The following is a 19313-nucleotide window of genomic DNA, read 5'->3' on the forward strand; positions in this document are numbered from 1 at the left end:
CAATAAGGTGGAAACAATTTGAAATGGAAATGACTTCATAAAAGGTCGTGTCTCTACAACTAGATACTATGAGGAAGGTATCTGTCTGTTCCATATTTTCCAATGTTCACGATGTTGGGCATATTGCAGGTATTCACACATTTCTAAATGAGCAGAGGGACTTCCCTGGTGGTGCAGTGGTTAAGAATCCACCTACCAGTGCAGGGGACACGGGTTCGAGCCCTGGTCCAGGAAGATCCCACATGCCACGGAGCAACTAAGCCTGTGCGCCATAACGACTGAGCCTGCACTCCAGAGCCCACGAGCCACGACTACTGAAGCCTGTGCACCTAGAGCCCGTGCTCTGCAACAAGAGAAGCCACTGCAATAAGAAGCCCGTGCACCACAATGAAGAGTAGCCCCCGCTCGCCGCAATTAGAGAAAGCCCGCGTGCAGCAAAGAAGACCCAATGCAGCCAAAAATAAATTAATTAATTTAAAATAATAAAAATAAATGAGCAGAATGAAGCCATATTTTGGTTATCAATGTCTATGAACATTTTAAATTTTAATTTTCATCCAGCTAGCACCTAAATGTTCATCAATGATAATCCATAGCCATAGTAAGTACCATACTTCAAAGAATCAAGTATTCAGTTTATTCAATGAAGTTGTTATTCCAACAATGGAATGTCATTGTTGAATCTAAACGAAAAAAAAAAGTAGGTATGGTATGATCCCATTGATAAAGTGTCTGTGTGTGTGTATATATATATATATATATATGGGTCTGACAAAATTTACCTTTGGAGCCAACCACTTCAGAATTTTCTCATACTTGGTCTCTTCTGATGATCCAAGCCCATCAGAATCCCACTCCAAGAGATGCAATGGCCACCTGCTGCCTTGTGCCAAAGTCTCATACTGCTCCTCTACTGCTCCTTAAACAATCTTCCCTTTCAGTGTTCTGATTATCACCAGTTGTTAGAGGAAAACAAACAAACTTGGCTCCTTAATGTAATTCTTACTAAGATGCAAATCATTGTTAACTGTACATGTCCTCTTCTAAAGGACGTCCACCTTTAAAAGAGATTGTTTGCCAATTGTGTGTTTGCTAGAACCACAAATGTGTAAAAATAAAATCCAAAAATAGGCAAATAAGGACTTCCCTGGTGGCCCAGTGGGTAAGACTCCGTGCTCCCAATGCAAGGGGCCCGGGTTCGGGCTTCCCTGGTGGCACAGTGGTTGAGAGTCCGCCTGCCGATGCAGGGGACACGGGTTGAGAGTCCGCCTGCCGATGCAGGGGACACGGGTTTGTGCCCCGGTCCGGGAAGATCCCACATGCCGCGGAGCGGCTGGGCCTGTGAGCCGTGGCCGCTGAGCCTGCGGGTCTGGAGCCTGTGCTCCGCAACGGGAGAGGCCACAACAGTGAGAGGCCCGCGTACTGCAAAAAAAAAAAAAAGGGGGGGGGGGCCCGGGTTTGATCCCCGGTCAGGGAACTAGATCCCACATGCCTGCTGCAACTAAGAGTCTGCATGCCGCAACTAAGACCCAGCACAGCCAAAATAAATAATAAATAAATAAATATAAAATGTTAAAAAAAACCCACAAATAGGCAAATAAAAATAGGTTTTAGGTTGATAGAACTATTTTTCTGTATTTTAAAATTTCCTTGAATATTGTTAAACTGTGTTTAGTTTTTTTAAAAAAAGAATAAAAAATGTATAGACACTGTAAGCGACATACAGAGCCAGCAAACAGTTTTAAAATAAAATTTTAACGTTCTTTATATAGCTAAAAAATAAAAATAAAAATTGGTACTGTTGGTACTGCTGATTTTTGGTCACATACATGTCTTTCTTTTATTTTTGTTTTGGTTTTGTATGAGTGTGTAAAGGAGGGTAAGAGCAGGGGTTATCTATATTTTCCTGTATTTAAAAAAAATTATACATATTACCTAAAATCTTTCTAAGTATGAAGTTTGCCTTTAGCTGAAATGTTGTATATTTTTAGAAATGTTTAGGAATTATAAAAATTTTTTTTCTATTTATTGTATGTTTATCTCTTATTAACAAGCTAATAAGTAAAAATTTAGAACAATAGTATGTGTATCTAGGACAATTTATAAATTATTCTAATAAAATTATCTCAAATTTGATACACAAATAGCTAGAACAGAGCAAGAAAACTTTTTTTTTTATCACTTTGGCCTTCAAATTTTTCCATAAATAACAATATGCATCTACTTCAATTGAAACACCAAGCATAGTATAGTTGCATTTCTGATAAGCTGATGACAAACACAGAAAAAAGCTAGGGAACCAAGGCTTCAACATTTTCAGAAAAAGAAATAAAAACTCTAGCTCTAAAAGAAGAAGTGAAATTACTTCAAACTTCACAAAAACAATGCATCATAACTTAAAACAGACTCTATGTTAAAGAATTTATTTGAATCTCATTTATTCTTCAAAACATTGAGGTTGTATTATTATTCCCATTTCAGAGATGAGATAATTAGTAGTGTATTAATTAGACATTCTAAAGAATTTTATCATGAGAATCAGGTCACTGATTAATTACTCTGACTGTCTGCCAACTTATACTTGCAGCTATTGCTAATACAATTTGTTTCTTTCTCTAAGCATTCGTGGTAATACCACAGGGATCAAATTGTCCTATGGGTATTTACAAAGGCAGCCTGGTTTAATAACCTAGTTTTATTAGCTCTTAAGAGCCAGATTTTACATACTGAGGGGCTTAGTGACTCTGTGTGTGTGTGTGTGTATCTTTGTAGTACAATTCCTTAGTTTTTTGTTCCATGTTTATTATGAACGGGATTCTGTCTCTGTCTTCTGTTAAAATTCTGCTTTTTTTAAATTGGAGTTTACTTGCTTCACAATATCGTGTTAGTTTATACTGTACAGCAAAGTGAATCAGCTATACGTATACATATGTCCCCTCTTTTTTGGATTTGCTTCCCATTTAGGTCACCACAGAGCATTGAGTAGAGTTCCCTGTGCTATACAGTAGGTTCTCATTAGTTATCTATTTTATACATAGCATCAATAGTGTATATATGTCAATCCCAATCTTCCAATTTATCCTACCACCCAATATACTGCTTTGTTCTTGAGTGCCGCATTCCATATATCATTCAGTAAGTGATTAGTGAGAACCTATTAGCACCAGAGCTAAATGTTAGGGATTGAGAAATCAATAAGGAAAGATTCTGGCTCCCAAGGAATCCCAGAAGAGCCACATTCATAACTTAAGGTGTCTGTGAAATTATTTTATAAAGCACATTAAAGAACTTTTATAAATTGTGAGATGTAACTATTTCTCTGTGTCAGTACTAATTATTTCTTTAGCCCTACTATAATGTAATGAACATATAATGAATTAATTTTCCATGCATTCTTAAGGTCCTTTCAATTTTCTAGATGTATATTGTCCACATACCATCACATCTTAACCTCAAACATTTCACATTTTAAAAATAGCTTCTTCCTCTCCACCAAATGATAGCTCTTCTAATCCTGGTATCTTTTCAATTTTCTGGTTAATCTTAACTAGGCTTCCCACACCAACTATTTATACTTTCTCTAACATCATCTTCACCTCCATGTCATAATATACATGCTTTGTGAAGTATATGTCTAACCATATATATAAATAAGATCTAAGTTTTAGCTGCTCATTGTATTTTTTACCATCTCTTCTTCAACTATATATCCTTTCAAGTATATACCATAATTAAGCACAGTGTCTGTCTTTTGTTAATTATGTATTATAACTCTTTATCTTTTTAGTATACAGTACCTTAAAAATAGTACGCTTAAACAATTTTTTTCTTGTTGTTCATGAAGTAGGCATATTAAAAAAAAAACTTTCTAAGTGTCCTAGCAGTTAAATAGAATATTTATAAATGAAAACAAAGTACAATTTAAAAAACTACTTATTGAAAGTAAGAGCACTGATGCATAAGACAAAACAAAACAAAAAACAAAATCATCACCACCACCAACAATAACAACAAAATTTAAGTTTAAAATTAAAGCCTATTTGATTTAGGTTTTCTATAAATTTCAAAGTCAGTTAGCAAACAGCCTTACAAATAAATATATCTAATAAACACTAATAATAACATACGGAAGAGTTGCCAGAAAAACCTCCAAAAAACTAGAGTTTTAGAAAGCTACCACATGATAGAGAAGACTGTAGTACTCTTCAATAGTTACTGCTTGACCAAAACAATATAAAAACAAACTGCTTGAAGACGGGAAATGAAATTTTGTATCTAGCAAGTAAAAACCACCTAAATTATTCTTTGAATATCAAAAAATTTTTCAGAGGATCAAAGTCTTCAAAGATAAAAAACATTTAGGTACCATCCTTAGAAATAATGTATTATACAAATGTACCATCCTTAGAAATAGTTTAATTTCATAAATAAGGGTGTTTGGTAAAGATTTAGCAAAAAAAAATATGGAGAAAAACTTACAAAATAATATACTTTTACATAAAGGAATGCTAAAATCCACTCAAAGTTATGAGCAGTTTTTCCCCAAGTAATATATATTACTATATCACAGGCAACAAATATTGGATAAATGATAGTGAATGAGGGTGTGCGTGGGTATGCATATGTGTGTGTATATCACAGTGAAATTGTTCACATAAAGTTAAATATATTTTGCTATAGGAGCTAGCTACATAATCTCAGTAGAGAAGATAACAAAGTAATTTAAATTAAATTATTCTGTTTCACAGTCAGTGACAGGAGGAAAGATTTTGCATTTTAGAGCTGTAAGAGACTTGAGATTACAGTCAAAAGCATCGTATTATAGAACAAAAAGAGTAAGCAATGACAAATATAGGAGGATAGGATTTAGACGAAACTAGACTATGGAAAAGCAGTACCTTGGGACCTGATAACAGGAAAAATAATGTCTAAAGTGTCTTTGAATGATGAGAAGCAGAACAAAAACTTAAGCCAAATTATCCTGATTTATTGGCCCCAACTATATACATAAAATGGCTCAAAAATTACATAAGAAAATATTTTTCTTACTAAATATGGATAGTAATGTTTTTCATGGGAGTTAACTTATCACATTCCCCGTCTCATTTTTCAGGGAACAGAAAACAGTGTTCGCACCATTACCAGAGACTGATGATAATCATTCACTCTAAGACAAAGAACAAGGTATCAATCAGCTTTCATTCCTGTGTCTCCTGCTGCTTCTCTGTGAGGTGCTCTAAAAGACACCTATATGAAATGTGAATAATCTAAAAATTGAAAAAAAATTTTACCTTATTTTAAAAAATATGATCAACACTCCTAAGGCTTCAAAGAAGAAAGACCAGATGACAGCTTGACCTGATCTGTGGAAGAATTACTGAGTAGACACATAATCCTACTCATAACAGCCAATGTAACAGTGTTTTCATTTTCTCCTTTTCTCTTTCTCTCTGAGGCTAATTAGCATTACACACAGTATGTGCCTTGTTACAAATGTCTTCTTTCAGCTTTGGAACTATAGTATCTTTTGATTACCCAAAACTCTGATCTAGTTTTTCAGTTATGCAGAAGCCAAACACTCTTTGTAACACTTCAGACTAACTAAAAAAAAAAAAAAGCCATTTTAATAAAATAGAAACAACTACCACAAGTGGATGCTACATGTGTACTATCCTCACTTGGTGAATCATCATCACTTTAAAGATAAACTGTAAAAGAAAAGAATACCTTTTTATATACTTACTGCTGAAAGGCTGCCATTGTATTCTCCAAATTTTCTCCAGCACCTGTGAAAACATTAAATTGAAGCTAATTTGAACATTTTATTTTTCCAGAAATTCACCTAAAAAAGATACATCAAATGAATCATGATGTTTATATATTATGTAGACATTACAAGTGTTTTAAAGAATGTAATGGTATTTTGAATTGTTTTTAGCTGCACCAAGAAGAATCAAAGATCAAACACAGCCACAGCAACGCAGGAGGGTTACAAGAACCTAAACATGATTTTTAAGCTATAATAGAAAAGACAGAGGAGGACTTGCACATATACACCTCCTCAGAGTTAAAGTGTCTCTCCTCTGGGTCCCCATGGTCTCTCATGCATCTCTCTACTAAGGCATTTATCATATTTATAGCATAAAGTGTTTACCCATCTCTTTCCTCCCTTTCCCATTAACTACTTAAAAGAAGTGACTGTTTTAATCATCTTGGTTGAGGGTAGTATAGTGTAGTAGTTGAGGGTGGGGCTCTGGAGTTAGGATCTCTGCTCTCAAGTCTGTTTGATACTTGTCTCACCTTTCTATGGCTGAGCTTCCCTATCTATAAGAATGAGGAGGGACTTCCCTGGTGGTCCAGTGGCTAAGACTCCATACTTCCAATGCAGGGGGCCTGGGTTCAATCCCTGGTCAGGGAACTAGATCCTACATGCATGCCACAACTAAGAGCTAACATGATGCAACTAAGACCTGGAGCAGCCTAAATAAATATTTTTTAAAAAAACAAAAGAGAAGAAAAACCCAAACGAACTTTTTGGCCAACCCAATAACTAATGGAATGCACAGGAAAAATACTTTGGAAATACTTTTCTAAATACTTGGAAAAACAGACAATAGCCAACCCAATAATTAATGGAATGCACAGGAAAAATACTTTGGAAATACTTTTCTAAATACTTGGAAAAACAGACAATAGCCAACCCAATAATTAATGGAATGCACAGGAAAAATACTTTGGAAATGCTTTTCTAAATACTTGGAAAAACAGACAATTTCTTTCTTTTATTTTTTAAATAAATTTATTTATTTATTTATTTATTTATTTATTTATTTTTGGCTGTGTTGGGTCTTCGTTTCTGTGCCCAGGCTTCCTCCAGTTGCAGTGAGCGGGGTCTACTCTTCATCGCGGTGCGCGGGCTTCTCATTGTTGTGGCTTCTCTTGTTATGGAGCACAGGCTCTAGACACGCAGGCTCAGTAGTTGTGGCTCACAGGCTTAGTTGCTCCACGGCATGTGGGATCCTCCCAGACCAGGGCTCGAACCCCTGTCCTCTGCATTGGCAGGCAGACTCTCAGTCACTGCGCCACCAGGGAAGCCCGACAATTTCTTCTTAACAAAAGAGGCAATTCAAGTTTAAGGTGCTGTTCAAATAATAGAATTAAAATGTCTTACATACAATAACATCTGAACATATTTGCAAGAGTATTGAAGTTTTCTTCTTTTATATTGTTAGATTGTATTTTTATGGCAACCTAATTAATAATCAATAGAAACACAAGGTATGAAGAAATGAATATATTAACCTAATGTTCTAAAAATTCCATCAGTTTAGCAGAGAGAAAGGGATACCTATGTGAAACAAGCTACTTTGGGGACTTCCCTGGTGGTCCAGTGGGTAAAACTCCGCAATCCCAATGCAGGGGGCCCAGGTTTGATCCCTGGTCAGGGAACTAGATCTCGCATGCATGCTGCAACTAAGAGTTCACATGCTGCAACTATGAAGTCCGCATGCCACAACTAAGAAGTTTGTATGCTGCAACTAAAGATCCCACGTGCTGCAACTAAGAGCCAGTGGAGCCAAAATAAATAAATAAATAAATATTTTAAAAAGCTACTACTTTGACTTTAGGTTCACTTTAATTACTAGAGTTAATGCACAATAGAAAACAGATGAAGCAAATATGGAGATTAAAGTTTTTTCAAAAGTAAGTGCTCTTTTGACATTAAATGACTTTTAAAAGTCCAGTCAGTGCTTGTTTTAGTCAAAAACTAAGGAAATACGTTATAAACAGGTCATCAATATTCAAGAACAAAGCACTCTAGAATACTACCAAAAAGAAAAGAGTGCTAAAATGGTTACTTGTAGATTAGGTTAAACTACTGACTGTTGTACCAAAAAGCAAGGAAGTTAACAGGACACAGAAGCCAGTTTAAAGGAGCTCTCACTGGCCAAACCTGAGACAATGTTAGCATCAAAATGATGATAGTAACAAACTTTAAACCATTAAACAAAATAGGATATTCTGAATCCATTTTAATAAAGGGACCAAAAGTTTGATAAGGAATGGAGTGTTTATGTGGTTTCAAAGTACTTTCCTACAAAAATACTTACTAACTACAAAGAGAAAAAGAGTAACTTCACAACGGAAAAGTCTGGCAGACACCACTTTCACCAAGTAATCAAAGTCAACATCATTAGCTCCTTCAAGCTGACCTCTGTGTCCTTTTAATTTCCTTGCTTTTCGGTACAATGAACAATCCGTTGGGGAATTCCCTGGCAGTCCAGTGGTTAAGACTCCGTGTTTTCACTGCTGAGGGCACGGAACTAAGATCTTACAAGCCGCGTGCAGTGGGGGAGAAAAATTCACTTCTCAACTCCTCTGTGAAGCACTTTTTTAAAAATTACTTCAGATTACAATGATTCTTATTACAGTCAAGAGTTAATGCCTTAAACTAGCAGTTCCTAACCATTTTGGTCTCAGGACTCTTACTGAGTACCTCAAAGAGCTTTTTTTTTTAAGCATATTTTTTAAAGTTAATTAACTAATTTATTTATTTTTGGCTGCGTTGCGTCTTCGTTGCTGCACGAGGGCTTTGTCTAGATGTGGCAAGCAGGGGCTACTCTTCATTGGGATGTGCGGGCTTCTCATTGTGGTGGCTTGTCTTGTGGCAGAGCATGGGCTCTAGGCGCGCAGGCTTCGGTAGTTGTGGCGCAGGGGCTTAGTTGCTCTGCAGCATGTGGGATCTTCCCGGACCAGGGCTCGAACCCGTGTCCCCAGCACTGGCAGGAGGATTCTTAGCCACTGCACCACCAGGGAAGTCCCTCAAAGAGCTTTTGATTATGTGGGTTATATCCATTAATAATTACATATTAGAGATTGACTTCTAAGGTTTTTTTTTAATTAATTTTTTTTTTTTTTTTTTTTTTGCTGTGTTGGGTCTTCGTTTCTGTGCGAGGGCTTTCTCTAGTTGTGGCAAGCGGGGGCCACTCTTCATCGCGGTGCGCGGGCCTCTCACTATCACGGCCTTTCTTGTTGTGGAGCACAGGCTCCAGACGCGCAGGCTCAGTAGTTGTGGCTCACGGGCCCAAGCCGCTCTGCGGCATGTGGGATCCTCCCAGACCAGGGCTCGAACCCGTGTCCCCTGCATCAGCAGGCAGATTCTCAACCACTGCACCACCAGGGAAGCCCTTGACTTCTAAATTTTAAAACTTTGAAAATAACAATAATAAATCCATTGCATGTTAACATAACATTTTATGAAAAATAACAATCTGACAAAAATATTTGACGCTAAGAGTGGCATTGCTTTACACTTTTGCAAATCTCTTTAATGTCTGGCTCAATAGAAGGCAGCTAGATTCTCGTATCTGCTTCATATGTACATATCAACCTTCACACAGATAGTTGGAAAAGAAAGATTCTTCTGTGATACTGCACCAAAATTCAACAAATGGCAGATTCTTAAAAGTTAGTTGTAATGTGGAATCTGAACCATATTAATGACCTCTTCATGCTCTACTACATGAAAATCGATGAGCCCATCTTGAACTTTGAATGGATCTTTCACCCATGCATGGTTTTTTGGAAAATACTGATTCACTGAATTATGCTGATCTTCTAAATACTGACACATTTCATTAGACAATATTTTTAAAAAATCACATTTGTTAATACCTGATATCATCAGGAAAATCTTTAAAAATTGGAAAGCTACCAAGCTCACAGTGGATGATACAAGTTTTTCAGAAGTCTAATTTTTGCTTGAAAGCTCAAATTTAATCATTGTCATTGCTTTAATAGAAGGCAGCTAGATTATTTTTCTTCTAATGACAGACTCACTTTATTAATTTTCAAGAACATATCTGCTGAATACTCAAGGCTGAATAACCAGTTCGTCAGTCAGTTTTTTTTTTTTTTTTTTTCTTTTTGCGGTACGCGGGCCTCTCACTGTTGTGGCCTCTCCCGTTGCGGAGCACAGGCTCCGGACGCGCAGGCCCAGCGGCCATGGCTCACGGGCCCAGCCGCTCCGCGGCATATGGGATCCTCCCAGACCGGGGCACGAACCCGTATCCCCTGCATCGGCAGGCGGACTCTCAACCACTGCGCCACCAGGGAGGCCCCGTCAGTCAGTTTTTTAAGTAAAAATGGTGTTCTGTGGAAAACAATGAAGGCTAATTCAGCTCAGAAGTCAAGCAATTGCACACGTGCTTTTCCTCAAGACAATCATCTTCCTACTTTGGTATGCAGCAAAAGTGATTTTTGTGTACTCCCAATTTTGTCACACAGAATATTAAAACTTTTATGTACTCAAGGATTGAACTTTAATAAAATTAATAATGTTTCTAACACATCAAAGATATTCTTAAATGAAACTGCCTTTTTAAAAACAATGTGAGTGCATGATGGTGAGGAATACAGTGGCTGCTAGTACATCTGGTACCAGTATTTTCACTTGTGCGAAAGCAACAGCAGTTTTACCGAGGACTACTTTTGCCCCATCAGTGCAAATGTCAACAAGGTGAAAAAGGTAAGTAATGTCTTATGAAAATAATTTTGGTCTTGTAGACTCATGAAAGGTCTTGGGGACTCCCAGGAGTCCACAGACCACACTTTGAAAACCACTGTCTTAAATAATCAATGATCAGGGCTTCCCTGGTGGCTCAGTGGTTAACAATCCGCCTGCCAATGCAGGGGACATGGGTTCGAGCCCTGGTCCGGGAAGATCCCACATGCCGCGGAGCCACTGAACCCGTGTACCACAACTACTGAGCCTGCGCTCTAGAGCCCGCGTGCCGCAACTACTGAAGCCCGCGCTCCGCAACAAAAGAAGCCACCACAATGAGAAGCCCGGGCAATACAAGGGAGAGTAGCCCCCATTCACCGCAACTAGAGAAAGCCTGCGCACAGCAACCAAGACCCAACGCAGCCAAAAATAAAATAAATAAAATAAATAAATTTTAAAAAATCAATGGTCAGAAAAGTCAGACGAGTGGTCACCTCTGGGGATGGAGAAGGATAGCCTGGGAAGGGAACCAAGGGAATCTTATGGGATTCTAGAAATGTTCTATATCTTGATCTGAGTAAATGACTACCTGGATGTACACATATATTAAAAGGGATATTAAGCTGTACACTTAAGGTTAGTGCTACCACATGTATGCTATGCCTAAATGTTTGTTCAAAAAGCCTTTATCTCTAAGTCCTATGTTTTTTATATTCCGGTACACCACCTAAACCCAGAGAAGGCTTTTTTTTTTTTTTAACATCTTTATTGAAGTATAATTGCTTTATAATGGTGTGTTAGTTTCTGCTTTATAACAAAGTGAATCAGCTATACATATACATATATCCCCATATCTCCTCCCTTTTGCGTTTCCCCCACACACTCCCTATCCCCCCCCTCTAGGTGGACACAAAGCACCAAGCTGACCTCCCTCTGCTATGAGGCTGCTTTCCACTAGCTATCTATTTTACATTTGGTAGTGGATATATGTCCATCCCACTCTCTACGTTGTCCCAGCTTACTCTTCCCTCTCCCCGTGTCCTCAAGTCCATTCTCTATGTCTGCGTCTTTATTCCTGTCCTGCCCCTAAGTTCTTCAGAACCATTTTTTTTTATTCCATATATATGTGTTAGCATACGGTATTTGTTTTTCTCTTTCTGACTTACTTTACTCTGTATGACAGACTCAATGTCCATCCACCTCACTACAAATAACTCAATTTCATTTCTTTTTATGGCTGAGTAATATTCCACTGCATATGTGTGCCACATCTTCTTTATCCATTCATCTACCGATGGACCCTTAGGTTGCTGACATGCCCTGGCTATTGTAAATAGAGCTGCAATGAACAGTGTGGTACATGACTCTTTTTGAATTACAGAGAAGGCTTTTTGAAGGCAAGTATTGAGAGGAACATCTATCCCCAGCTACCTGTTCCCACCTAGTGAAGGAAAATTCCACTCTAGTCCGCAAGGAGGGAACAGAATGGAAGGAACACTTTTAACCCTTCTTTATTCCCTCATATACTCCTCCCCATGGGAGCAGGAGCGACGTGGAGAAAGAGCTGTCCGTCCATCTGTGACTCAGCCCTTCATGGTCCCCTTAATTTGGAGTGGCCCACCCTCAGAAGGAACAAAATTTCTGCTCAGAGCAGCATGCGGGATCTTAGTTCCCCGAGTCCCTTGCAGTGGAAGCACAGAGTCTTAACCACTGGACTGCCAGGGAAGTCCCATACCTCTGTCTTTCTGATGCATGCATTTTATTTCTAAGTTGGTTCCAAAGTTGGGATGGGAAAGTAAGCCTTCTCAAATTTCAATAGCAAGGGCTTTGTAATACACATGTGTCAGAATATTCCACAAAACAGCGTTCAACAAATATTTATTAAGTTTGAAACAATATGATATTTGTTTCAAAATAATACAGGTGAGAAGAATGGGCAGGAATACAGATGAAACAACATTGGGCGTGAGTTGATAATTGTATCTGAGTCATAGAGTCTTACTACTTTTGTATACGATTAAAATGTGCCATAATAAAAAGTTCAAAAGTTACTTATAGTTTGCTCTTTTTGTTTTGAGGGAAAGGAGTTAGGAAAAATATAAAATAGAGATTCAGAAATCTGAAATAAATTTCATTATATTATATAAATTTAATATAAAACATTTATAATATTATATTATAAAATTTATAATATAAAACATTATATAAATTTCATTATAAATTATATAAAAATATAATTTTTACTACTAATATTTACATTTAAAGTCTACCTGTTTGTCTTTTATGTCTCCTTTCCATATTAATTTTTTTTTTTTTTTTTTTTTTTTTTTTTTGCTGTACGCGGGCCTCTCACTGCTGTGGCCTCTCCCTGCTGTGGCCTCTCCCGTTGCGGAGCACAGGCTCCGGACACACAGGCTCCGCGGCCATGGCTCGCGGGCCCAGCCGCTCCGCGGCATGTGGGATCTTCCGGGATCGGGGCACGAACCCATGTCCCCCGCATCGGCAGGCGGACTCTCAACCACTGTGCCACCAGGGAAGCCCCATATTAATTTTATTTGTAATTCATTTAAACCTAAGAGCTTAAGCATGCAAACATTATTAAGATCTTTGATCTACTTTATAAGTTTATGAAATTAATAGCCAGTACTAAATAAAATAAAATATTGAAAAGGTGGTCAAGATATTAATAATTAATAGAAGCTAGATACTGTGCTTAGCACTCTATATATTATTTCATTAAAATGCCCACAACCATGGCAAGATTTCTGGCATCTCCGGAAATAAAATTGGGTAAGATCACACAGCCAACAAGGGGAACTGAATTTCGAGCATAAGCAGTATGACTTCAGATCCCACCCTTTTTACCACTAACTATGCTGCAGCTTCTATGCTGCCATTCATATATCTCCTAATTTCAGTTTTACAGATAAGTTACTCATATTGGTCCTTATTTCCATATTCTTATACTTGTTTGTAAAGCTTGAAGATAAATCCCACAATGATAATACCCACAAATTACTTGTTAAGATTCATATGGTGAAAGCCAAATTAAACACATCAATAGCATAGAGGGATGATATTCAAAGTGTATATTGATACAGCGGCAGCATTTACCAACTAACCACCATATGTGTGCTCTTTTCAATAAGTGGTTTTTGCTCTCTTGTCATACTTTCAACTTTTTCTATAACGACATTTAATTTTTCTAAGTTTGTAATATGTATAATTTTTTTTAAATACAGGGAAATATAGATAAGCCCTGCGTTTACCCTCCCTTTACACACTCATACAAAACCAAAACCAAAATACTTCCATTGACACTCTGAGACTCAAACTGATGCCTCAATTTCCTCTTTCAGCAAACAAAGTTTAGGACTCAGAAGGAGCCAGTGTCCATGAGCAATATTTACCCTCAAACTTATCACCTCCGAAATCAATCTGGCAAAATGCCCAGATTGTGGCAATACTTTGTCTTGCAACCAAGGGTGAGAGATTAAAAGGTAAGGTGAGGATTTTATCAGTTGATGATTTTTTTTTTAATTCTTTGGCCACCGAACCCTAATAAATGAATCTCTTTTTTTAAAGCCTGTTGCTTAATTCAATTGGCCCATTGAGATTGCTTAGGGAGTATGAAAAAGTTATTTCCCTGCTATCCTAACTCTAGTTAACTCAGTGGGCATCTGAAATACGTGTATATATGGAATGATTCCAAATGTAGTAAAATACGTACTTAAAGGATACACTTCAGGGGACTGCCCTAGTGGTCCAGTAGCTAAGACTCCACACTCCCAGTGCAGTGCGCCCGGGTTCAATCTCTGGTCAGGGAACTAGATCCCCCATGCCACAACTAAGAGTTCACATGCCACATCTAAAAGATCCCACACACGGCAACGAAGATCCCATGTACGGCAGCTAAGACCTGACAGCCAAATAAATAAATAAAAATAAATATTAAAAAAAAAAGACATACTTCAAAATGTTAACAGAAATTATGTCTGGATGGTGAGTTTTAGGAACTATTTTTTCTTTTTTCATTTCTATATTTCCCAAGTTTTCTACAATGAACATGTACTTATGCAATTGTAAAAATATTAATAAAATTCATAATTTCATAGAGGAATTATAAAAATAGCCTTTGCTCTCGATTTAACCCAAAGGGCACATCTTTGGTCCTATTGGTATTTCATCAATACATTGTAGTTACAAAAAGTGTTCTTTGGTCAAATAGATAAGGAAAGACATGGAAAGTATCTAGCACACAATAGATAATTAGCAGACGGTAAGCTATTATTTTAAGCGTATGTTAGGATCTGTACTAGAGGCTAGAGACACAAGCATTAATAAAGTCTAAAATCTGCCCTTGAGGAACTCATAGTCTAATAAGGGAAGCAGATATCCTATTACAATATAATGTAATACAATGTATGCTTTAATGAGGTAAGAACAAAGCAGGCCTACACCACTTAATTTTTAAAACAGAGAATTTTCTACTTTCAAGGACAATCAATCAGTAAAAGGCAAAAGTGTTCATTAAAAGTAAAACATTAAGTATAGGGTGATCTCATTTTTTCTCACTCAACTCAAAGTCCTATTGCAAAATACAAATGTGACCCCCTGTATCCATGCTTATATTTCTAAACAATTTTACAGTGTTCAGAGTGCTTTCTGTACACCTAATCCTCATAATAACCCAAAGAGAAGCAAGGTAAATGGTCTCCATTTATAGATAAGGGAACTAAAACCAAGGCTTATTCCCAAGGTTAACTAGTGATAGGTCCAGAATCTGACTCAGGTGATAGTGCTTTCATAGCAGACATAATATAGTCCACATTAAGAGTTTTAAGTTAAAGCAATTCCGATGTATATAGTTTATACATATATAATGATCAATGTTTCAATCTTGGAATGATCATACATCTGGTTTTCATGACATATCAGGTATCTGCAGTTAGGGCAATAGAGAATTAGCCCAAATGTTAGTGACATGCGTGGAAAAGTTTGCACAGACAACACCGACTGCTGTTATCAGTGTCCGAGACAAAATCAAAAGCCAGCAGACGCTGACTGCTTCCTAGGCTAGTATTTTCCAGAAACGTAGTATCCTGAGTTACAGAGTGTGTTTTAGGAAATACATCCTCTATCATCCTGGATTCAGCTGTATTATTTGGCATACGTACTCCACAAAAGCACATTAAGCACTAACACACAGGAATTTACTACAGCGACTTAGGACTGTAAACGTATTTCAAGCCTACAGAGTTAAGATTATTTCTTCTAAAATAAAATCTAGATCACCCACAACGACCGTTTAGATAGCTTTTTAGAGGACCTAGTTTTGTGTTGGGTTTTTAGTAAGCACACTTTTCTTTTTTTTTAAATCAGTAAACACAACTGCAGAAGGTACTGACTACCTCCCGAGTAGGACTACTACCATCGAAAATACTTCTGTGGCAACAACTCAAACACTAAAAGTTGCTTTCTTGGCTGTAGTGGTTGAAGGCACGTTAGTAGTCATATGTCATCCTACAAGTTAACTTTGTATCTATCAAAATACAGGTAAACCAAATAAGAAACAACTTGGCATTTAGCTGGTGATAGATCCCTTAAAACCTTTCACACTTTTCATGAGTAGGAGACTAGCACAACCGTTGAAGTCACTCTTTAGTACTACGTGTAACTGATAAAATTATACAGATTTTACAGAAGCATGCTAATGTACTTCTGTGATATTTAAAAGCTTATTCCTGGGACTTCCCTGGTGGTGCAGTGGTTAAGAATCCGTCTGCCAATGCAGGGGACACGGGTTCCAGCCCTGGTCCGGGAAGATCCCACATGCTGCGGAGCAACTAAGCCTGTGTGCCACAACTACTGAGCCTGCGCTCTAGAGCTCATGTGCCACAACTACTGAGCCTGCATGCCACAACTACTGAAGCCCGCGCACCTAGAGCCCGTGGTCCGCAACAAGAGAAGCCACCGCAATGAGAACCCCGCGCACCTGTGACGAAGCGTAGCTCCCCGCTTGCCACAACTAGAGAAAGCCCGCGGGCAGCAACAAAGACCCAACGCAGCCAATAAATAAATTCATTAAATTAAAAAAACCCAGAAAACCCTTATTCCTGGCCAATTCTTGTTAGCAAAGGGGTCATGGTACTAAATCAAATTTTAGACTGTAAACTAGAATTTTACCATTTCAAGTATTAGACTGTAAATTCCAAGCAATTTTAACCTAGTTTAACATTCATCTCTAAAGAACAAGCTAAAATTGACTGAAATAATCCAATCTCACAACATTTTATACATCATGCTTGAAATGAAATAAAGACATTATTTCACAATAATGAAGAGGCAAAGATTTGGCCTGCTGTCCGGGAAATGAGAGGGTTCATCTCCGTTCCTTTTGGCAAGACACTCTTCCAAAAGAAACTTCTTTGTTTCCGTCCAACAATACAGTCCTGTCATTAACTAAATCATCTTTTTGTCTTTGGAAATCCACCGGTCACTGCTGGGGTGCAAGGTGGGGTTGGAAAAAAAAGAAAGGTGCGAGGTTTGCAGCCTTGGGAACCAGGACGCTCCAGTTTCTGTCCCAGTCCAGCCCAAGCTATAACTGTGACCTTGGGACGTGTCCGCGGCTCAGGGACTCGGTTTCCCCCTCTTCTCAATTACCATGCTTAGAATGGGGGGATGGAGGGGTGAATTGGGAGCGGTCCCCAGGGACTGCAGATGCCCAGGCTGCACCACGCTCCAGGTTCACGCAGTTCCTCAGCCCTGGAAGCAGTTCGCCCCATCTTCCCACAAGCTCAGCCACTGGCTGTCTCGGAACAAGTCTGTTCCCGGTTCCCCCCTGCGGGGTACCCCGGCTCGGCCCGGTGCTCCCCACTTGTGCCTCACTGCTAGGAAGGTACCTTGCGATCATCCTTCCCTCCTCCGAGAAACCTCCATCTACCCTTCATTCTCACCCTGGTCCTTCCTCCTTCTGAGAACCCCTGACATCGCTGCACGCGAGAGGTCCCCACCTTGGCTCTCTCTCTCAAGACCCCTTTCCTTCCTTCAGGCGACCTCCCCTCCACACTGCCTTCACCTCCGGGGGAGCCCTCTATCCACACACGCCCATCCTTCCTCAAACTCTCACGTATTTCCACCCGCCTGCCTTTTAAAGCGGAGGACCCTCAGCTCTCGTCGTGGTGGGGAAGGGCGGGGGGAGCCTCCCCCACCTCCGCCACCTGGTTCTGGGGACCCCTCTCACCTCCGCGGTGAGAGATGTGTTTACTGAGGAATCGTTGCTTCTTTCTCTGGTGCAGCAAGGTCGGGTATTTGAGCAACAAGAAGGAAGTCACCAAGTACCCTCCCAGGGTGGAGAGAAGGTAAAAAGCCGCGGTGGACGACATCTCAGCCACCCTGTGGGAAGTCTCCCACCGCCTGGCCCTCTGAACTCCGCTGAGACGGTCGCAACGGCTGCAGCGGCGGCGGCAGCTGCTGAGGAGTCTGCTCGCCCCCAGCCGGTGCCAGCGGTGCACCGCACTTGCCGGCGCCGGTCCAACGCGCAGGCGCAACCGGACTCTGGCAGCCAAGCAACAAAGGGGCTCCGACACGCAGGCGCGCTCAGGCTGCAGGGTAGGAGCCGGCGAAGGTCCCGGAGCCGGCTTTTGTCACCTAGCTTTGTGGTCCGAGTCGCAGCGCAAATTGAGGCGAATGCTTGGAAACCCGCCAGCGCCTTCGCCATCACTCGGACCGAAAAGGCTATTCAAGGATAGCCTTCAGGAAGGCCTGACACAATGAGAAAGTTCACATCAAAAAGGTATGATTCCAGGGCGCGTCTCTAGCCCTAGTCGAAGAAATGCAAAGAACTCTTACCGATGGAGGAGTTAAAGCTTACTGAAAACAAATAATAAACACACCCATTTGTCCAGCCAAGAGAGAATTTTCCCTTTTGTCACACATACCATAAAAGGTACTAGTTTATCAGTCAAGTATTTGAGGGAGGGCTCCTCTCCCCTCGCATTTTCCTGTTAAAATGCAAACCTGATGCCTTGTACGCGATAGGCAGTCAAATGTTTGTTGACTTACAAGTCCGTTTAAAATAAGGAAACGTTGACAAGGTTATAGGTTATAAAAGTCTTAAAAGTCTTGGGAAGACTGGAACCTAAATTTCCTTTCATCCCACGCAAACTACTAATTCGAAGAGCCACATTTAAATGCAAAAGAATTAACCCAAGCCTGAGGGAGAAATTTTGGCCAGAAGAACAGGTCTCTCACAGAAGTAGAATGCAGAGTGATTATTTAAAATCATGTGATTCTTGACTCTGGCCTTAAGGAAATTTCTTTCTTCTGTTTTCTTATCTGTAAAATGAGGAATTTTTTTTACTAAATGATAACTTCCAACTCACACATTCTGTTAATAGTGACTTCCCAAAGATTCTAGCTTCCTTTAAGAAGAGTAAATAAAATTTAGAGGATTCTTGAAAACAAGGGCCTTCATTAGATTTTAAAAAGTTGCAGAGGGGCCTCCCTGGTGGCGCAGTGGTTGAGAGTCCGCCTGCCGATGCAGGGGATACGGGTTCGTGCCCCGGTCTGGGAGGATCCCATATGCCGCAGAGCGGCTGGGCCCGTGAGCCACGGCCGCTGGGCCTGCGCATCCGGAGCCTGTGCTCCGCAACGGGAGAGGCCACAACAGTGAGAGGCCCGCATACCGCAAAAAGAAAAAAAAAAAAAAAAAAAAAAAAAAAAAAAAAAAGTTGCAGAGAAAGACTTTTGCATCCGTTTACCATCACAGTAGTCTTATTTCTTGGTCTAACACCAATATACGCAAAGA

At 39.4% G+C, this 19313-nt stretch overlaps 1 protein-coding gene across 2 annotated transcripts in view; it reads right to left on the minus strand.

The window, feature by feature from the left end:
• The window catches only part of GDPD1 (glycerophosphodiester phosphodiesterase domain containing 1), a 43112-nt gene extending 25141 nt beyond the window's left edge, over window positions 1-17971 (minus strand). For both annotated transcript variants that reach the window (XM_082604403.1, XM_082604402.1), the window contains exons 1-2: window positions 17748-17971; window positions 5744-5786 (exon numbers count right to left, since the gene is read on the minus strand). In XM_082604403.1, the coding sequence (XP_082460529.1) occupies window positions 5744-5786; window positions 17748-17889 (185 nt within the window). In that variant the 5' untranslated portion in view covers window positions 17890-17971. The remainder of the gene's footprint in view (window positions 1-5743; window positions 5787-17747) is intronic.
• Window positions 17972-19313: the final 1342 nt, after the last annotated feature.

This window comes from Mesoplodon mirus (genome assembly GCF_964341445.2).
Source record: "Mesoplodon mirus genome assembly, chromosome: 18".
NCBI classification, from domain to species: Eukaryota; Metazoa; Chordata; class Mammalia; order Artiodactyla; family Ziphiidae; genus Mesoplodon; species Mesoplodon mirus.